This window comes from Leiobunum rupestre, chromosome 6, assembly GCF_980474605.1.
Source record: "Leiobunum rupestre chromosome 6, qqLeiRupe1.1.hap1, whole genome shotgun sequence".
Classification (NCBI taxonomy): domain Eukaryota; kingdom Metazoa; phylum Arthropoda; class Arachnida; order Opiliones; family Sclerosomatidae; genus Leiobunum; species Leiobunum rupestre.
In genome coordinates this window covers 45052825-45069606 of record NC_143389.1, presented here as the reverse complement: position 1 = coordinate 45069606, position 16782 = coordinate 45052825, and the positions used below count along the sequence as shown (strand labels likewise).

General features: G+C 40.0%; 1 protein-coding gene across 3 annotated transcripts in view; it reads left to right on the top strand.

Moving 5' to 3' along the window:
• The window catches only part of LOC149941135 (multiple PDZ domain protein-like), a 322502-nt gene extending 306429 nt beyond the window's left edge, over positions 1 to 16073 (top strand). Inside the window, exons 28-41 of one of the 3 annotated variants that reach the window (XM_090176998.1) lie at positions 6905 to 7101; positions 7313 to 7407; positions 9296 to 9362; positions 9438 to 9494; positions 9573 to 9674; positions 10457 to 10528; positions 11040 to 11229; positions 12868 to 13253; positions 13331 to 13414; positions 13494 to 13718; positions 13783 to 13899; positions 13978 to 14072; positions 14347 to 14369; positions 15185 to 15270. In XM_090176998.1, the coding sequence (XP_090033124.1) occupies positions 6905 to 7101; positions 7313 to 7407; positions 9296 to 9362; positions 9438 to 9494; positions 9573 to 9674; positions 10457 to 10528; positions 11040 to 11229; positions 12868 to 13253; positions 13331 to 13414; positions 13494 to 13718; positions 13783 to 13899; positions 13978 to 14072; positions 14347 to 14359 (1700 nt within the window). In that variant the 3' untranslated portion in view covers positions 14360 to 14369; positions 15185 to 15270. Of the gene's footprint in view, positions 1 to 6904; positions 7102 to 7312; positions 7408 to 9295; positions 9363 to 9437; positions 9495 to 9572; positions 9675 to 10456; positions 10529 to 11039; positions 11230 to 12867; positions 13254 to 13330; positions 13415 to 13493; positions 13719 to 13782; positions 13900 to 13977; positions 14073 to 14346; positions 14370 to 15184 lie in introns of all 3 variants that reach the window. The other 2 variants (XM_090176997.1, XM_090176996.1) reach the window with 2 other exon arrangements.
• Positions 16074 to 16782: the final 709 nt, after the last annotated feature.

Here is a 16782-nt window from a genome sequence, read left to right as displayed (position 1 = left end):
GCATATGTAACATAATTACTCATAAGTATGAAACTAGCTCTATTTCTTCACTAACGGTTTGTTTCACAGATATTGCGTCATCCGTACCCTACGTAATATTTGACGTAATATTTGACGTCATATTTGATGTAATATTTGACGTCATATTTGATGTAATATTTGACGTCATATTTGATGTAATATTTGACGTCATATTTGATGTAATATTTGACGTCATATTTGATGTAATATTTGACGTCATATTTGACGTCATATTTGACGTCATATTTGATGTAATATTTGACGTCATATTTGATGTCATATTTGACGTCTTATTTGATGTAATATTTGACGTCATCGAATCTCAAATGCCGATAATGCTGTCGCCCAATTAGCTCTAGGTCTGATAAACCGACGCCAATTATTTTAGTAAACAAACTGGTTTGAACAACCAAGGCTTAGGATATAAAATGAACTACAATAGTATCGAGTTCTATTAATGTAATTAAATTGCAAATTAATGAAGTTCTCGGAGACTCACGTTCTAAAATAAATTTCCATTGTCAAATAAAAGAAACAGGTTTATGGGAAAAAATTGTTGAAATTCAGGTTGAGCTTTTCTGGCGCACCTTCAAGGTCTTTTTCAGATTCTTTGGAGCCTAGGCCTAACTCTTCTAGGCTTGATATGGGTTTTAATAACGCCGGTGGAATATCCCACTTCGACGACTTGTTCCATTTTCGGAAAGCGATCACTTATTGGTCAAATGGTCATTTTTTTTAAATTACTCATTATTTAACTTCACAAACCGAGCGAGTTTATAAATTTCAATAAAGCTACAGTGGGCTGACTAAAATTCCGACACCTAAAATTCCTTCTCAATTTAGAGGTTTTCCATTGGCTTAAATACATATGTTAGTAGCCAATAGTGTGACTCCCAAAATTACTAGGATGAATAAAAAGGTTAAAAAATAACGTAGTCCACCTTTTTACTGGTTCGTGGTGAAACAAACCGTTAGTGAAGATTTTTGAATGGAATAAAGGTAGTGGCATACTTATGAGTAATTATGTTACATATGCTGGTAGTGTATTCCGAGGATTATTTTACTGGTAGTGTATTCCGAGGATTATTTTACTGGTAGTGTATTCCGAGGATTATTTTACTGGTAGTGTATTCCGAGGATTATTTTACTGGTAGTGTATTCCGAGGATTATTTTACTGGTAGTGTATTCCGAGGATTATTTTACTGGTAGTGTATTCCGAGGATTATTTTACTGGTAGTGTATTCCGAGGATTATTTTACTGGTAGTGTATTCCGAGGATTATTTTACTGGTAGTGTATTCCGAGGATTATTTTACTGGTAGTGTATTCCGAGGATTATTTTACTGGTAGTGTATTCCGAGGATTATTTTACTGGTAGTGTATTCCGAGGATTATTTTACTGGTAGTGTATTCCGAGGGTTTTATTCTGGTAGTGTATTCCGAGGGTTTTATTCTGGTAGTGTATTCCGAGGGTTATTATTCTGGTAGTGTATTCCGAGGGTTATTTTACTGGTAGTGTATTCCGAGGGTTATTTTACTGGTAGTGTATTCCGAGGGTTATTTTACTGGTAGTGTATTTCGAGGGTTATTTTACTGGTAGTGTATTTCGAGGGTTATTTTACTGGTCGTGTATTCCGAGGGTTATTTTACTGGTAGTGTATTCCGAGGGTTATTATTCTGGTAGTGTATTCCGAGGGTTTTTATTCTGGTAGTGTATTCCGAGGGTTTTTATTCTGGTAGTGTAAACAGATGACAATTTTTAGGAAAGATGTTCGTGTTACTTACTCTATTTCTTAAGAAATTCATAAACTGTAAACACGACATTATAATATAAAGAAATATAAATACCTAGTAAAGGATTTATTTAAACTCCTTTTCTTGAATTATCTTCGCGCGTTACTTTGACGGAGTTAAAGATGAAAATAATTTTAGGAAGAAAAAAAGGGCGAGAGAGGCTTAGCTTTTTTCCCCATCGTTTCAAAGAAATCCTCGGTTTATGGCTATTGAGTCGCGAAATTCTCGGAAACGTGTTCTTTTTTCGTATATCTCATCTGCCTTTCCTTCTTTGTAAACTGAAAAATAAAATAGGTCTGAAATGGGCTTCTTTCAACTCCCGCGATAAGCCTTTTAGCATATCCCGGAGAGAGGTGTACAATTTCTTTCCAGATTAAAATCCCCTTTCACCACCCCCTGGATTTCTTATAAGACACCTCCAATATTGCCTTTTACTAAAACAGTTAATTTAATTGCGTCAATATAATTGTTAGATTTTGATTTTTACACACAATCCTAAGGGATTGGTGTGTACAAGGACAGTAGATACAGGGACGAGAAAGTGTATTGTCGGCCTCTGTTGGAATATATCACCTAAAACGACCTAAACGCAAAAAAATGGCGGTCACCTAATTTTAGCGGTTCTTGACGAGGCTTAAGTGTTCAAAACAAATGGGCATTTTTTTATTTACGCTCGTAGTTTTATTTTTAATTTAACATCAAAATGGTAAAAACTAACTACAATAATACTGTCCATGGTGAACCACGTCTTAACAATGGCCGCGGTTTGTTTACATCTAACTCCCCGTGAATATGAAGACGTTTAAAATCGAATTTTTTTTCCGGCTTTCTCGTCCCTGTATCTACTGTCCTTGGTGTGTACTAAGATCGCGTGCCATGTCCGATGCCGTCGCTGAATCTGACATAACGCTTTAACCATAAGGTTTAGAAAGGTCATTGATATGTCAATCGATCCTCAACGGCCCAATATTAATTTTGCCCCTAGGCGACTCGCAAGTTGCTAATTTGCCCATTTATAATTTTCGTAGATTTTCGACTTAAAATGTACGTAACTTTTTTAAATTAAGACCGACTTGTTTGAAAATTATATTTTTAGTTAGTTTAAATCATTTCTGAACTACTTATTCGGTTGCATTAAGAAATTTTAATTTCGCTACCTTATTTCCAAAACCAGGTAACTCAAAAAATTCGGTTTGTCTAAAAACTAATTTAAATCATTACCGGGAATCATAAAACAGAAGCTGTTTATCTCAAGAAGACTTGTAAAAGTAAGAGACTATAAAAAGAACAATTTAATGCTTTCTTGGTGATGTTAAGCTTTGCGTTGGTTCGTCCAATTCGGTTCGCTTTCAAACCGACAAGGCGGGGGGAGTAAAATTGCTCGTATTTAAAAAAAAATGGTATTAAAATTATAAATAATGTCAAATATTATTACTGTATGTATAGTAAACATGATAAACTAATTGTTTTGGGATACATTTGAGTATTTTCATAATTTGAAATGACGTTGAGCCTTGACTATAAGCGACGGGGTGAAGCGACGGCTTTGATTTTGAAATATTCTTTGTTTTTGGGAGCATTTGGGATGGTGAAACCTTCGATATTCTCCGCAATCTTCTCTTATCTACTAAAATCGAAGCGTAACTAAATTCATTCGACCAAACCGGAAGAAGGAGAGCTCGTCCAGTTATTTCGAAATACGGAGAAAGCGCGGAAAAGTAGATTATTCCGACCTAAAATGTAAAATCACATTTTACTCGAGCCACCGAAACGCTAAAGGTCGGTGGCTACTACCAACCTTTTTTTTAAAATCGATTCCCGGATTCTCCGAGAAGGAGGTGACCTTTGCCCTTTTCAACTTCAAACTCCCGGTTTTCCCGTCCCGAAACTCGGCGAAGAGCGCTCGCCGCTTCCTTTTCTCTCTCTCACTCGAGAAGTTGACGATGCTAAAACCCTCTCTTCTATGTCGGCAGTAGTGGCTCCCTCTGTCGAGGAACACCGTCAACTGGCTCGTCCTTTTCTTCCGCTCCTCAGTCTTCGCTTTCACTCTCTCACGCGGCAGACAGGAGACAGCGTCTCTTTTTGTACCCGAGCGAGGCTTCCCTACCCACTGGCGAACCCTAATAGCTCTAAAAGTTGACCCGGGAATTAGAATAGTCGGAGGAAGCGCTACAAGAACGGCGCCGAAATGAAAGGGCTGCCGAGGAGACCGCAATTTCAATAGTGGAGTAATCTAGCATTTTATCCCTAGACAGTAGGCGATGATCCCATCCATCTTCCTCGGAAACGCCTTGTTTCGGAACCAATTTAATGCCGACTCCAATGGGGGAAGAGAGAGAGAGAGAGCTCTCTTTGCCTTTACACCCCCCCCCCCTCGCCTTATTTTATAATTAGACATTTTCAAAGGCCCTCCTGTTATAACTCTCGCCATTTCCAACCACGATTTCCCGAAGTTTAATTAGAAATTTTATTGGACGTGTGTTTTTTTTCTGGTTCGGACCTCTTGAGAATATTTGTATTATGATTTGAAAGGTTTTACGGTTTATTGTCGTTTGCTTTACGATCCGCTTCCGAGGCCACTTCAAAATATTAGGCGCCAGGAAATTCCGAAATTAAAATCTATTTATATACTGAGAAAGGATGGGTGGTCACGATAAAAATATTTCTCATTTCTAAAGAATGAATGCATTTTACGCTCGTTAAAAAAGGGGGTCAATCTTCTCGAGACTAATAGAGCTTATAATTCGAACGTGGTCTAATTTGTTGTCTAATCGCTGTCGGAAGGAAGAGAGGCGCGCGTGTATTTCTAATTAAATGTCGTATATTTTATTTTCGCGCTGGTGCTTCCCCCTATTCGTATTCAAATTTCATCCTACGTTTAAAAAGAAGAAAACTATCGAGCGGCTAATTAGACATTGTCAGAATGGACCTCGCGTCGTCGTCGGCCTTTTTTTCGTTTTTCGGTCGTTGGCGCAACTCGGCGCTGTTCGCCTAATTTCGTTGTCTTCATTTTTCGCAAAATTGGCTCGCTAGCGTGACCCGACTTGGCCGGATCATCTCGCTCCGAAGATTCCTCCCTTTTTAATCGGCGGAGAACGCCACCCGATAATCTGTCCGCCTTCTATAACCCCATCTAGTGGCCGCTCCCCCGAGTTCTTAAGAACTTTCATAATTAGTTCGCGACAATGAATCCTTTGAGAAAATGAGCTACCGTTACGCGTTCGTACCCGACTGTCGGATGGCGAGGCGGGGAGGGGGTTAAGTTTGCGGGTTCTCAGAGCCACTCTCGGTTGACCACTTAACTTTGGGTTTGTATCCCAGGGAAGCCCCCGAGGAGGAGCCGCTTCAGTCCGGCTCGTATTGACACGAGCTCGATTCTTTATCTAAGCGGCGGCATTATACGGATCAACGGAGACGCGGCCTCGGACATTCCTTAGGTTGTTACCGCCGTTTTAGTCCCTCCTCTCCTAATCCTATTTTCATACGCGACACTTTTACTTCAACGCCACCGGCGGATATACGACACCGTCTTATTATTCTTTATAGCGAAAGTATATGAAATCTAAGGGATAAGTAACCATCTACAACATAAAAGCGAATCATCTGCCTTGCCAGGTTCGAATGAACGACATTTTTCCCTGCCGCTGAAGCGATCAATGAAAATAAATATCCAACTAAAGATTTAAAATATCAATAATAACTAAAATATTAGACGAGCTAACTTGTGCATAGTACTAAGTTATTGTGTAACAGTGGTTTTATTATTTTAAACTTATATAAATAATATATATTTCGTATATTTACTTAATAATAATAATAATAATAATAATAATCAGCTAGGCTAATACCCAAGGCACCACCTTAGGCCTAAGTCATCAAGCGACTTTTGAAGCCATTTATTCAGGTGGCCGGGTTACAATGCGTAGGAGGGTGGTGGCAAGCCCTGCATGGCACGAGATCGAGCCAACAGCTCCCTACACTAATTATTACCGTTAACCTCGACAAGTTTTTTATTGTATTATATGTAATTATATCTCTTATTCATCTCTCTAAGGAAGTATAACCTTAGAAGGGAAAGTCAAGCTTCGCTTAATACTCACTCGTGGCGCGACAGTCTAGAGCACGGTAGACCCATTGAGTTGGGAATATTAATCTAGACTCTAGAGATCCAATCAAATCTGCTCCCCGCGAAACAAGTTTTTGAAAATTACGAATGTGCCGTCTTCTCTAAAATGACGAGAAAACGTTATCATATGACCCGTGGCGCCATCCATTATTTTTGAAAAAACAACCTTTTTGCCGAAAAACGCGTCTTATTTGAACGAACCATTGAGAGATAGACGGCGCCACGGATAGAATGATAAAGTTTTCTCGTCATTTGGGAGCAGACGGCAGTATTCTTGTTTGTTAAAAACTTGTTTCGCGAAATACTGAAATCCGACGTTATATCTCTCAATGATATTTTAATTGGTCTCTACTAGGCTAGTAAGCTATAGACTGGCGCGCCACTAGTGAGTATTATGAGAAGCTTGAATTTCGCTTCTAGGATTGGTGGATACTGATATTTTATAAACTTTTGATATTGTAAACTATATTTTAACGATCTTCACGTTTTAAGCGAAAAGCATCAGCTTTTTGAGAACCAAATTCAGTTTGAAAACAGTGGCGGCGCCAGGAATTTTCCCGAGGGTAGGCAAACCAAATAAATGGGCCCCCGACCCGAGACCCCCCCTTTTCTCAACGAAATGCTTCAATAAAATAAAGTAGTGATGTACATGACGAACAAAAAAGTTCTAACAACAGTAAAACGAGTCCAAATATAACCGAACTGGTTTTATTTACTAGGAGATACCTCAAAAATTTCTAAATACATTATCGACAATTGTTTCATTGTTATTTATAAATAATTTTTTCTCTTGGGACAATTTTGAGACCCTATCTGGAAGTGTTCTAATCGCGGGGAGAAGTTAATTTACAGGGTTAATGAAATTTTAATGAAAAAGCGTTTTAACTACAATGAAACTAATCTACTGTTAAGCCTTAATTTTCTCACCGTCGTTTTAACGTATATTGTTCGCGTCTCTTACAGAAAAAGTGCAAAAGAAATACGGAGAATTGCGTGGTGAATTGTTAATGGTGGAACTGTTGAAAGGATCCAACGGTTTGGGTTTGAGTTTAGCCGGAAACAAAGATCGCACGAAAATGAGTGTCTTCATCTGCGGCATGCACCCCAGAGGGAACGCCCACAAGGACGGACGCCTCAGGGTCGGAGATGAGGTTCTAGAGGTACCATCCATTTCTATCTCTCCCCTACAATCCCACCTCCCTCCGGCTCTCTTTATTCATCCTCTTCCGCTTCTTACCTCCTTTCGTTCCGGCGAAGGTAACGACATCTCGCGGTCGTTGAACGAATTTCATACGGAGAGCGGGAAAGCCGTATCCCCAGGGGGTCTTCGTTTTATTATTTTTAATGATTATTTCTCTTTTTCGTCACCAGGTGAATGGCGTGGTGCTCTTCGGAAGGTGTCACTTGAACGCCTCGGCCATGATCAAAGGATTAACGGGTTCCAGCTACAAGATGATCTTGTTAAGGTATTAATCTTGCCCTCTTTCAATTAATTTGAGGCCGACGCCGCGAAAAATCGGCAAATTTTTGAAAAGGCTTAGGCTTATTGGATATTACGACACAACATTTTAATATCACGGGGATATTTTGGCTATTTTACGAAATTCCGGAATATTGGCTACGCAAATTTACCTAATTTGCGATCAAAATTGATCCAGATTGGTTTGGAAATTTTCAATTTCCTCACATCTTTTAACGTATAATTTTAGGCGTTACTGAATAACTAAAAAGAAAAAGAAATTAAAAAAGTTATTATTCTTTTAATATTTGGACACGTTTATATCCGCGCAAATACGCTAATGGGAGCAATTAATTATTTTTGGAAGAAAAAAGGGGGAAATTATCCGTTAAAAATCGATGGTTTGGTACGCCAAATGAGGGTTATTTTATCCTCGTCCCTACAATTACTTCACGCCTCATTTATACTAGATACAGGGCCGACAAAAATGGTCGTTTCGACAACACCTGAACCTCGCAATTTATGGAGTACAGGAATACTGAGGCTGTCCTTTGAAACATTTCGCGTGAAAGTCGTACACCGTTTGCGCGCACGTACGCCCGCGCTACGTAGCATCCATCATCAAAGTTTGCCATCTTCGTAACGACGAAAGATTTATCGGCCGTGGTTTCCAATCGGCCTTGAGATCCTAAATGATGAGTGAGACGTTTTCTAAGGGAGGGGGGGATGGCGGAGGCTGCGGAGAGAGATGGCGGGGGAAAAAGTGGAGTAAGGCAACATCGCGGTTACATTAACGAATGAGGCTTCCCCGTGTACTTCGTCCTTCTATTATCCAATTTGTTTAATAGTAACGCGTCTTCGATATACGGTTCTTTCTTATCGAGGACGCGTTTACCGTATTGTAGTACGGGTTTTCGTATTTATTTCGCGTCTGAAAAAGCCACTGGGTTGGATGGTCCGCGCGAAAAGGAATAAACTATTTATTACAGCTGCTCGAATGTAGAGCGAACTGGTAATACCCGCCTTATTACCGATAGGAGGAGCTTAATGAATATATACCTGTACCGAAGGTGTTAGTCGACAATTAAGATAGAGGCTGAGAGTACGTTAAGTTTGCGTATCGGTTATCAGCCGGGTTGACAACGAAATAGAGGCGGGTTTGAGAAATAATTTACGACACAGTTGACGTTTCGCGTACTCGTAAAGGTACAAAGGCAGCGCCGCTGAATCAACACTATCATTCTGTGTTGTTTTATTTCGCACCTGTCGAGAACCCCCGCCGCCGCTAGGGTTGCGCGCCCTTATTTGCCCGATTTAGAAGGAACATTTTTAATACGGGAAGAAGCGCTTTAACGCGATGAAAGCGGTTTAACCGGAAGCCCGTTTTTCCGCCGACTTCCGTCGCGATTTCATTTCCGGCGGTCCGCGCGACCTCCCAGAGAGGGATAGATACCCCTTGTAGTCGGCCTTCCTTCCGTAACTTCTCACCTCCCTTTATCCGCACCCCCCTCCGCTATAAACCAGACAGCGAGCGGCGCGAATAACGTTATTTCAAAGGCGGTCGGGGGCTAATCGCCAGCCAACTATTGGCAAAGCGTCAAGAAAATATCTTTTAAAGAAACAAATCTTAGTCGCTGCCGCTCCGAGAAAGAGAGAAAAATAAACGGAAAATATTCAGTAGCGAAGGCGGTTCGCGAGGATGACGACGAACGCAAATATTTCGGCATTTTAGAAAAAGTCAAATAAAAGCGGCTCTTCTTGGACGCTCCATGGGTATTTTGGAACATTTATTGGCCCATAGTCTTTGCTGCTGCCGATTATGGCGGTATACGTAGTTTCCGTTCAATCGTAACTAAAAGTGTTCCGCCTTATTGACTCGTTCTCGTCTTTTGCAGAAGAGATGACGCTTTGGACGACATGGCCGTGAAACCCATCACCCAGTTTCCCGTTCAATTAGACGACGTACGTACAATTTGCGTCTTCCAGGCGAGCCGCGTGATTTCTAATAGCTTTTCTTTGACATTTCCTCTCTTTAAGGTGACCAATGAAAAGTATTCCAAATATAAAGGCGTTAAGAGAGTTACGGTACGAAAAGTACGTATTGTTTTTGCAATTTTTTGGACGCGTTGGAGTCCGGATGTACATTCATGGTTGTATTTTTCCCCGCTGCAGGGAGCTCACGGTCTCGGTATCATGATTATAGAAGGCAAACACGCCGAAGCCGGCAAAGGAATATTCATTTCCGATATTCAAGAAGTCAGTCCCGCTGAGCAGGTAATTCTCCTTTTTTGTTATCCTTCATTTATGTTGATTGAGACATTGGCTAGCTGTTTTTTGTATTAGAATGACGACATTTTAAGGTTTTTTAGAACTATTATTTGTGTTTTAATTTTTCAAAGACACGTTCGGCATACTTGATCGATTGCGTAACAGCAGTAATATATATTTTTTACAGGAGAAGAATCCATTTAGAATGTTCAATTGAAACATGTACCTCGCTCAATTTTCAATGGGCACTGTTTTACCGCAAAAACCGCGGCTGAAAATTTTCCGTTTGAAATTGAACTGTGTAGCAATAATTACCTATTTATAAACCACATTCTCCCGCGCATTTCGTCCCGCACTATTTTATTTAGGCCCGACAAAAGAGGGGCGTAAGTCGGTAGAAATTACCGGGGCCTCCGCAGCCTATAGGCCCTGGTTTGAACAAACGAGGTATATTTATCCCTGGTTTCTCAACGAACACGTAAAGCAATCTCCATTAGTAAGGGCTGTCTTGGAGCCCGCAATTTGGATTTTACCGGGTCCCGAGCTCGCTCTCGGTAGGTATTTTATTAAACAAATTTCAAGGTACATGTTTCAATCTCAGTATTGGGAATTAATACTTTACTTTCAGATATACATGATACACTTTTAGTAATACCATTTGGAATGTTTACCATTCGAATCGTATTTAATCGTTGTACTTTTTATAGTAGTTTTATTCGATGTCTCTATATATAACGGATATTTAAGAGTCAGTTCTTTGAAAATGAACGGTCTTTGTTTTGTCGCAGGCTGGCTTGAACGTCGGTGATATGATCCTTTCGGTGAATCAGATCGACATGACAAGCGCCGACTACGATACCGTAAGTGCATTGTTTGGCTCATTTTCATTTTTAACATCAACATCCTCTTAATACACGCTATTTTAGAATATTGGTCGCGGGGATTCAATTTAACTTTTCGCGATCGGATTCCAAGCGCGTCCTTCTAAAAATAGCCGCGCTCAAATTTTCGGCTTGATCGCGCGCACGCTCGCTGGCTCGTTTCCCTTCGCCGAAACCACGAAGGACAAAAATAATTCAACTATATTTAAAACCAAGAATGGGGAAACATTGGATGGGATTCTCTATTTTATGGTCTTCTTCATTAAGATCGTATTAATAAATAATGTGACAACCAAATCTAGAAATAACGGAGTGTAGTATTTAATACCGACTATACAGTTTTGTCGCCTTTAACGGCGGTGTTAGCTTAGAAGTTCGTCGAATAGAGCGTAATTAATCCGCTCTGGGACTCGCTAAATTATGAAACGTTACTTCGGAATGATACAAAATAGTCTGGTGTATATTTTTTATTTCGTGATCCCGTTCGTAGGCGGCGCAATTGCTCAAGCAGGCGGAGGGTCTGATCTCTCTCGTTGTGTCCAGTCCGGGTAAAGTGACTTCCGCTTCCGCGACGGACGCCAACGACGAGGACAAGGGACACTCGACTGACGGTAACTTAGGGCCCGCTCATCTCCATACGGACGAAAATAGCGTGCTGTCTAGAAACGGCGACAAAAGAAGTAAGTCCAATCCTTCTTCGTTCGCGCGAGACAGTTCACTAATTTTTTGATATTGCAAAGTTAACATCCGCTATAGAATTTTTTTATTTAAGCTAGCTTATACTAACTCTCACGTTTTTGGCTGGGAATTTGTTTTGGCTAGCTTATTATTTTGGTTTTTTTTTTGCGTTAGGAACGCGGATAATTTTTCCTGGAATTTTAAAGCTCACTTTTTCTCAAGTTTTCTGGCTGGTTTTTGGGGATTTGCCGCGAATGTGTAGCGTAACTGCGATTTGTATAACCGCGGACTCGACTTAAGTGTTGTTGATAGAATTGAAGGGATTTTTGAAGTGTATCGACCTCCGTGTGTATGTAGTATTGTACAGTGCGCTAGTATTTTTAGTCATCTGTTTAAAGCATTATAAAGCCGCTAGCTCGCGAAATCACAGCTGCTACATTTAACCAAGAGCGTAATCGGGTTAACAGAGACTATGTAGCCGCAATTATAGCCTCCGTTTTCATGATCCCCGTGATATATTCTCCTCCTAAACGGAAAGAGAGCCCGCTATCGTACCGGAATTATTACGCGGTGAAATGCGAAAGGGCGTGGTTTTTCTACGAGGAATCGTGAAGCGAACCGCCTGTTAACTCGAATACATCCTGGATTTAAATAGAACTATTTAAACTATTAGGAATATGATAAGCCCCTTCGCGAGGCATTTTGGCGTTACACCTATAATTGTTGGATATATAAAAGCTACGAGAAAAATTGTAGCCAGCAGACTTTCGTCAGTTGTTCATATACATAAGCATGGGAGTTAAAAATAGTTCAATAGTTGAGTTTGGCTGACTTGGTTTTTGGCGATGTGTAAAATAAAAGTGGATAAAATTATTTTTGCGCAATTTAAAGGGGCTGATCATCACTTAACGGATACAATTTATTAGCTCGTGGCAAGTGACTTTACCCTCCAGTCGCTTTTAAGAAGGCAGTAGCGTTCCTATTAAGTTGATCGACAGTCCCTTTTTCCACGAGTCGCAGCTGCTATTTAGAGGCAAACAATGAAGCGATATCGCGTAAATATATCAGGCCACGGTCTTCGTGTTCATTTTTTCTATAAAAACTTATAATTAATTTGAACTCAAACGAACTCGATCTAAAAACAACCATACGTTTTTTGTCTGCCTCTTTTGCATGCCCATTTTACGAAAAATAAAAAATTGCGGTGCTGAAAATCAAAATGGATGCATGAAAACGCAAAATCTGTCTCTCTCTATCTCTGTCTGTCGCTAATAAACGCAATGCATGTGAGTATCATTGAAGGAAACACGCCTCTTTTTAATCATTTAGTGTATATATTAAATTAATATTTTGTCACGTTAGTTATTATTAACGCTTTTTTTCTTTTCAATTTAATTGTAATGTATTTTATATCACGCGAATAATAAAATTTTTAAATTTAACGATAGCTATAGACTAAACTGCTTGGTTTAAATTAAAATTTATAATATCTTTAGCTTTAACAAAAAAGAAATATATCATTTAGTTTCTTTCGATATTTCAATGGATTCCATTTTCAGAGCGAAAAATACACGTTTTGAAAGTCGAGTCCCCAATGTTCCCAAATCATCGCGAATAATTTTGGGTTTGTCTTTCGACAGCGTCCCCTCCCGCTCCCCCTCCGAAACCCGCTCATCTTTCGGTGAAATCGCCGTCAAAAACGCCTCACCGGTCATCTTCCATTTCCTCTCCTCAACACCGGCTGACGACTACCTCGCCGGTCACCCGTTCCTCGTCCGTGTCTGCCTCTTCCAAAATTGTGACTCAAATCCCTTCGCACATATCGAACTTAGAAGAGACGTCGTCCACCACCTCTTCCTCCCAACCAGAGCCGCCCACCGACCATCAGCCCACGGACGCCCCACTCATCACGGCTTCCGATCCCAAATCGTCGCCTATCATCCCCGGTCAAGAAGTTACCATCGAAATCACCAAGGAGAAGATGGGCTTGGGACTCAGTATAGTCGGAGGCTCGGACACCCCTCTGGTCAGCGCCGTTTCGCTAAACAAAACCCGATCCCCCATTACAATATTTAACTTAACCTAACCGTTTCCCGTTCGTAGGGCACTGTGATAATTCACGAAGTCTATCCCGATGGTGCCGCGGCATTAGACGGACGCCTTAGACCAGGTGATCAAATCTTAGAGGCGAGTGACTTTTCCTTTACGCTGGAGCTTCCACATTCCTCGTTGGTTGCTTAAAATGAAATTGTCTTATTTCGCGTAGGTAAACGGCGAGGATTTGAGGGAAGCGCCTCACGAAGCGGCCATCACGGCTTTACGACAGACGCCATCCGCCGTCAGGATGGTGGTCTACAGGGAGGAAGGACAGAACCACGAAGAGGACCTCTACGACATCATCGAGGTGGCTCTCCTCAAAAAACAAGGTCGAGGATTAGGCCTTAGCATCGTCGGCCGGAAAAACGGGCCGGGAGTATATATTTCGGAAGTGGTGAGCGTGTGTCTAGCCTCTTTTCTCGATTCGTATAGCGTCGCTAACCGCGTTCTTTTACCAGGTGAAAGGTGGCGTAGCCGAGGCGGACGGCCGGTTAATGCAAGGGGACCAAATACTAGAAGTCAACGAGCAAGACTTAAAAACAGCTACTCAAGAATACGCCGCGGCTATTTTAAAAGTAGGATAGGATCCGTTTTATTTATTAAGCGGGATTAGCGTGTGTGGGAGCGATCATTGATTGTCCTTCTTTCAATAGACAACGTCGGGTCGAATCACGATGAAGATTGGCAGGTTAAAAGCGGGCTCTAGGCGTAGCGTATCCGGTCCAAAATCTAACGATATAGCGGACGTGTAAGTCATTTTTTCTTTACTCGAAATCACCTACACACAACGCAAACACTGTCTTATTCTTCTCTGTGAGCTTCTTGTGGCTTCTACGTAAAATGTACTCTGGGAGACAAAAATTACGCAAACTTCGCAAAGAGCCCAAAGATAATTCTATCAAAGCTCTACACACAGTCTCACACCAACTATATTTTTCTTTCACTTCCGCCCCCCCCCCCTCTCTCTCTCTCTCTCTCTCTCTCTCTCTCTCTCTTTCTTTGTGCACACTGCCGGTTCGCAGTAAGAGGAAGTAAATTTTTCGAGGTGGGTTTTTACAGTATTAATACTTTCTTCCGTTTTGGTTCCCTTTTTTTTTTGACCTCTTGTGGTTTTTCTTGTGGCTTGGATTTCTTTTTGGCATTGTTGTTGCCGTTGCATTTTGCTTCGGATGCTTTTTTTCTTGCCTTGAAATTGGCTGTGCTTAAGGCGTTAGTTCGTTTTTGATCGTTGTGGTAATGGTTTCTTGGTAGACGCTTTAAAACTTCGGTGGTTGTTGTAGCGTCATTAGATTATAACCACGTCCGTTTTGACTTTCTTAATTTCGCCATCTAGGTTTACTCTTAAAGGTTGATTTTCACTAGCGCAACATCGCCACGTCGCCAAAAATTGTGTCAGGCCTAACTGAGATGTTTTTGCGTCGCTCTTCGCCGTCTAGGCTTACGCTTAAAGGCTGATTTTTAGTAAAGCGAAATCGCCACGACGCAAAAAATCTCCGTTAGGCCTAACACCATTTTTTACGTCGTTCTTCGCCGTCTAGGTTTACGCTTAAAGGCTGATTTTCAGTAGAACGAAATCGCCCGACACAAAAAAATCTCCGTTAGGCTTAACACCATTTTTTGCGTCGCCCTTCGCCGCCTATGTTTACACTCAGGCTGATTTTCAGTAGAGCGAAATCGCCACGACGCAAAAAAAATGTGTTAGGCCTAACGGAGATTTTTGGTGTCGCTCTCGCCGTCTTGCGGTTTCTGCCTTTGTGAAAACCAGCATTTAAGTCGAAATTGGTGGAAATTGTGACGTAATTTAAGCAAAATAAACTAACATCTCTTACCTTCTCATGTTTCGGCGATTTGTCCGGTCAGTCCTTTGCAATACAAAACAATCACATTGGAGCGTGGACCCGATGGTTTGGGCTTTAGCATTGTGGGAGGCTGCGGCAGTCCGCACGGAGATTTGCCCATCTACGTAAAGACGGTCTTTGACAAAGGAGCCGCGGCTGAGAATGGCCAGTTGCAACGAGGTGACCAGTTGGTGATGGTCAATGACCAAAGTCTCGAAGGGGTCACCCACGAGGAAGCCGTGGACATCCTGAAAAACGCCAAAGGAACCGTCACCCTGACTATTCTTTCGTAGCGAATACAAAGTGAAATTATAATAAAAAAAAAACCAAAATAATATTTAACAAAATACGAAACGATAATTATTGCTAAAATACAAACTCGCGTTACATATAGTACAACTTTTAAAGAATCATAGGAATAATAACTAGGACCTCATCAAGTTCTCAAAACTCCGACCTGATGCGCGCCGAAACTATAAACAACTTATAAAAAAGATAAGCCCTAATTTTCGCGTCATAAACTAAAAAAAAAAAGTGTTTTCTTATATATACTTCGAACTTTTTATTACTCGTCTATCAAAGCGGTCGGAAACAAATATTCAACAAAAATTATATAGAATTTATATTTTAAATAAAAGACTACCACTATACCGTGTTAAACACCGGGCAGCACTGGGGACAAAGTGACCGCTTTAATTTTATAATAAAAGAAAAGAAAAAGTGGCTGGTGCGAACATGGCCAAGTATTACCAATTTGTTTTTCAAACTTTTCGGAACTTGGTCGAACAAAAACGCAAAACATTGAGAAAAATATAAAACATTCCATTTCTTATAATAAAAAACCGCGCGGCTATGAAACAATTTTTAAAGTTTTCGTTTTAGGGTAACTGTAATTTTCCAAAAAAAAAACATACATGACTACGTCATATCAAATCGAGTTGCTTTACTTATATTGTTAGTATGTAGATAATTATATAATTATATGCAGCAATAATTATATCATAAGTTCGGCATCTGAATATATATAATATTTATTGGAATCCCCTTCTCTTTTTTCGTAATTTTCAAATCTGATAAATTATAATAGCTTTTGTAGGAGTTGTTCTACTATGAAACAAATTGGTTGAGTCTAACGAAATCGACCTCTTCACTTCCACTAAAACAAAACAAATTGATTTTTTTTATTTAAAAAGTGCCATTGAATTTTTACGGAGAAGGGTGTAAATAAACATTGCTTTAATTGGGATAATTCACAAAACAAACAGCCTTTTTGCGGTTGTGCTTCAAAAAAATATAAACAAAAGTAAATATTGACTATTATAGTAGCTGCGGTGCTAACAAAATATAAATTTATTTAAAAAAAGATTTAAATAGAAAAATATATAATCTTAATTGGAGATAAAATTCTATATTGTAAATAATGTTTAGGTGACTTTTTGTTTTTTGTTAGATAAACGAGAAAGGTAAACAGTTTTAGAGTAAAATTAATTTAAAATTTAATACTTCAATCTTTACCCACTCCTTTCCCTCCCTACGCGTTAAGAATTTAATTTAAATTCACGTTTAATTGCGTAATAATTTAATATTAAAAATCATAATAATTGTAATAACTTCGTTAAA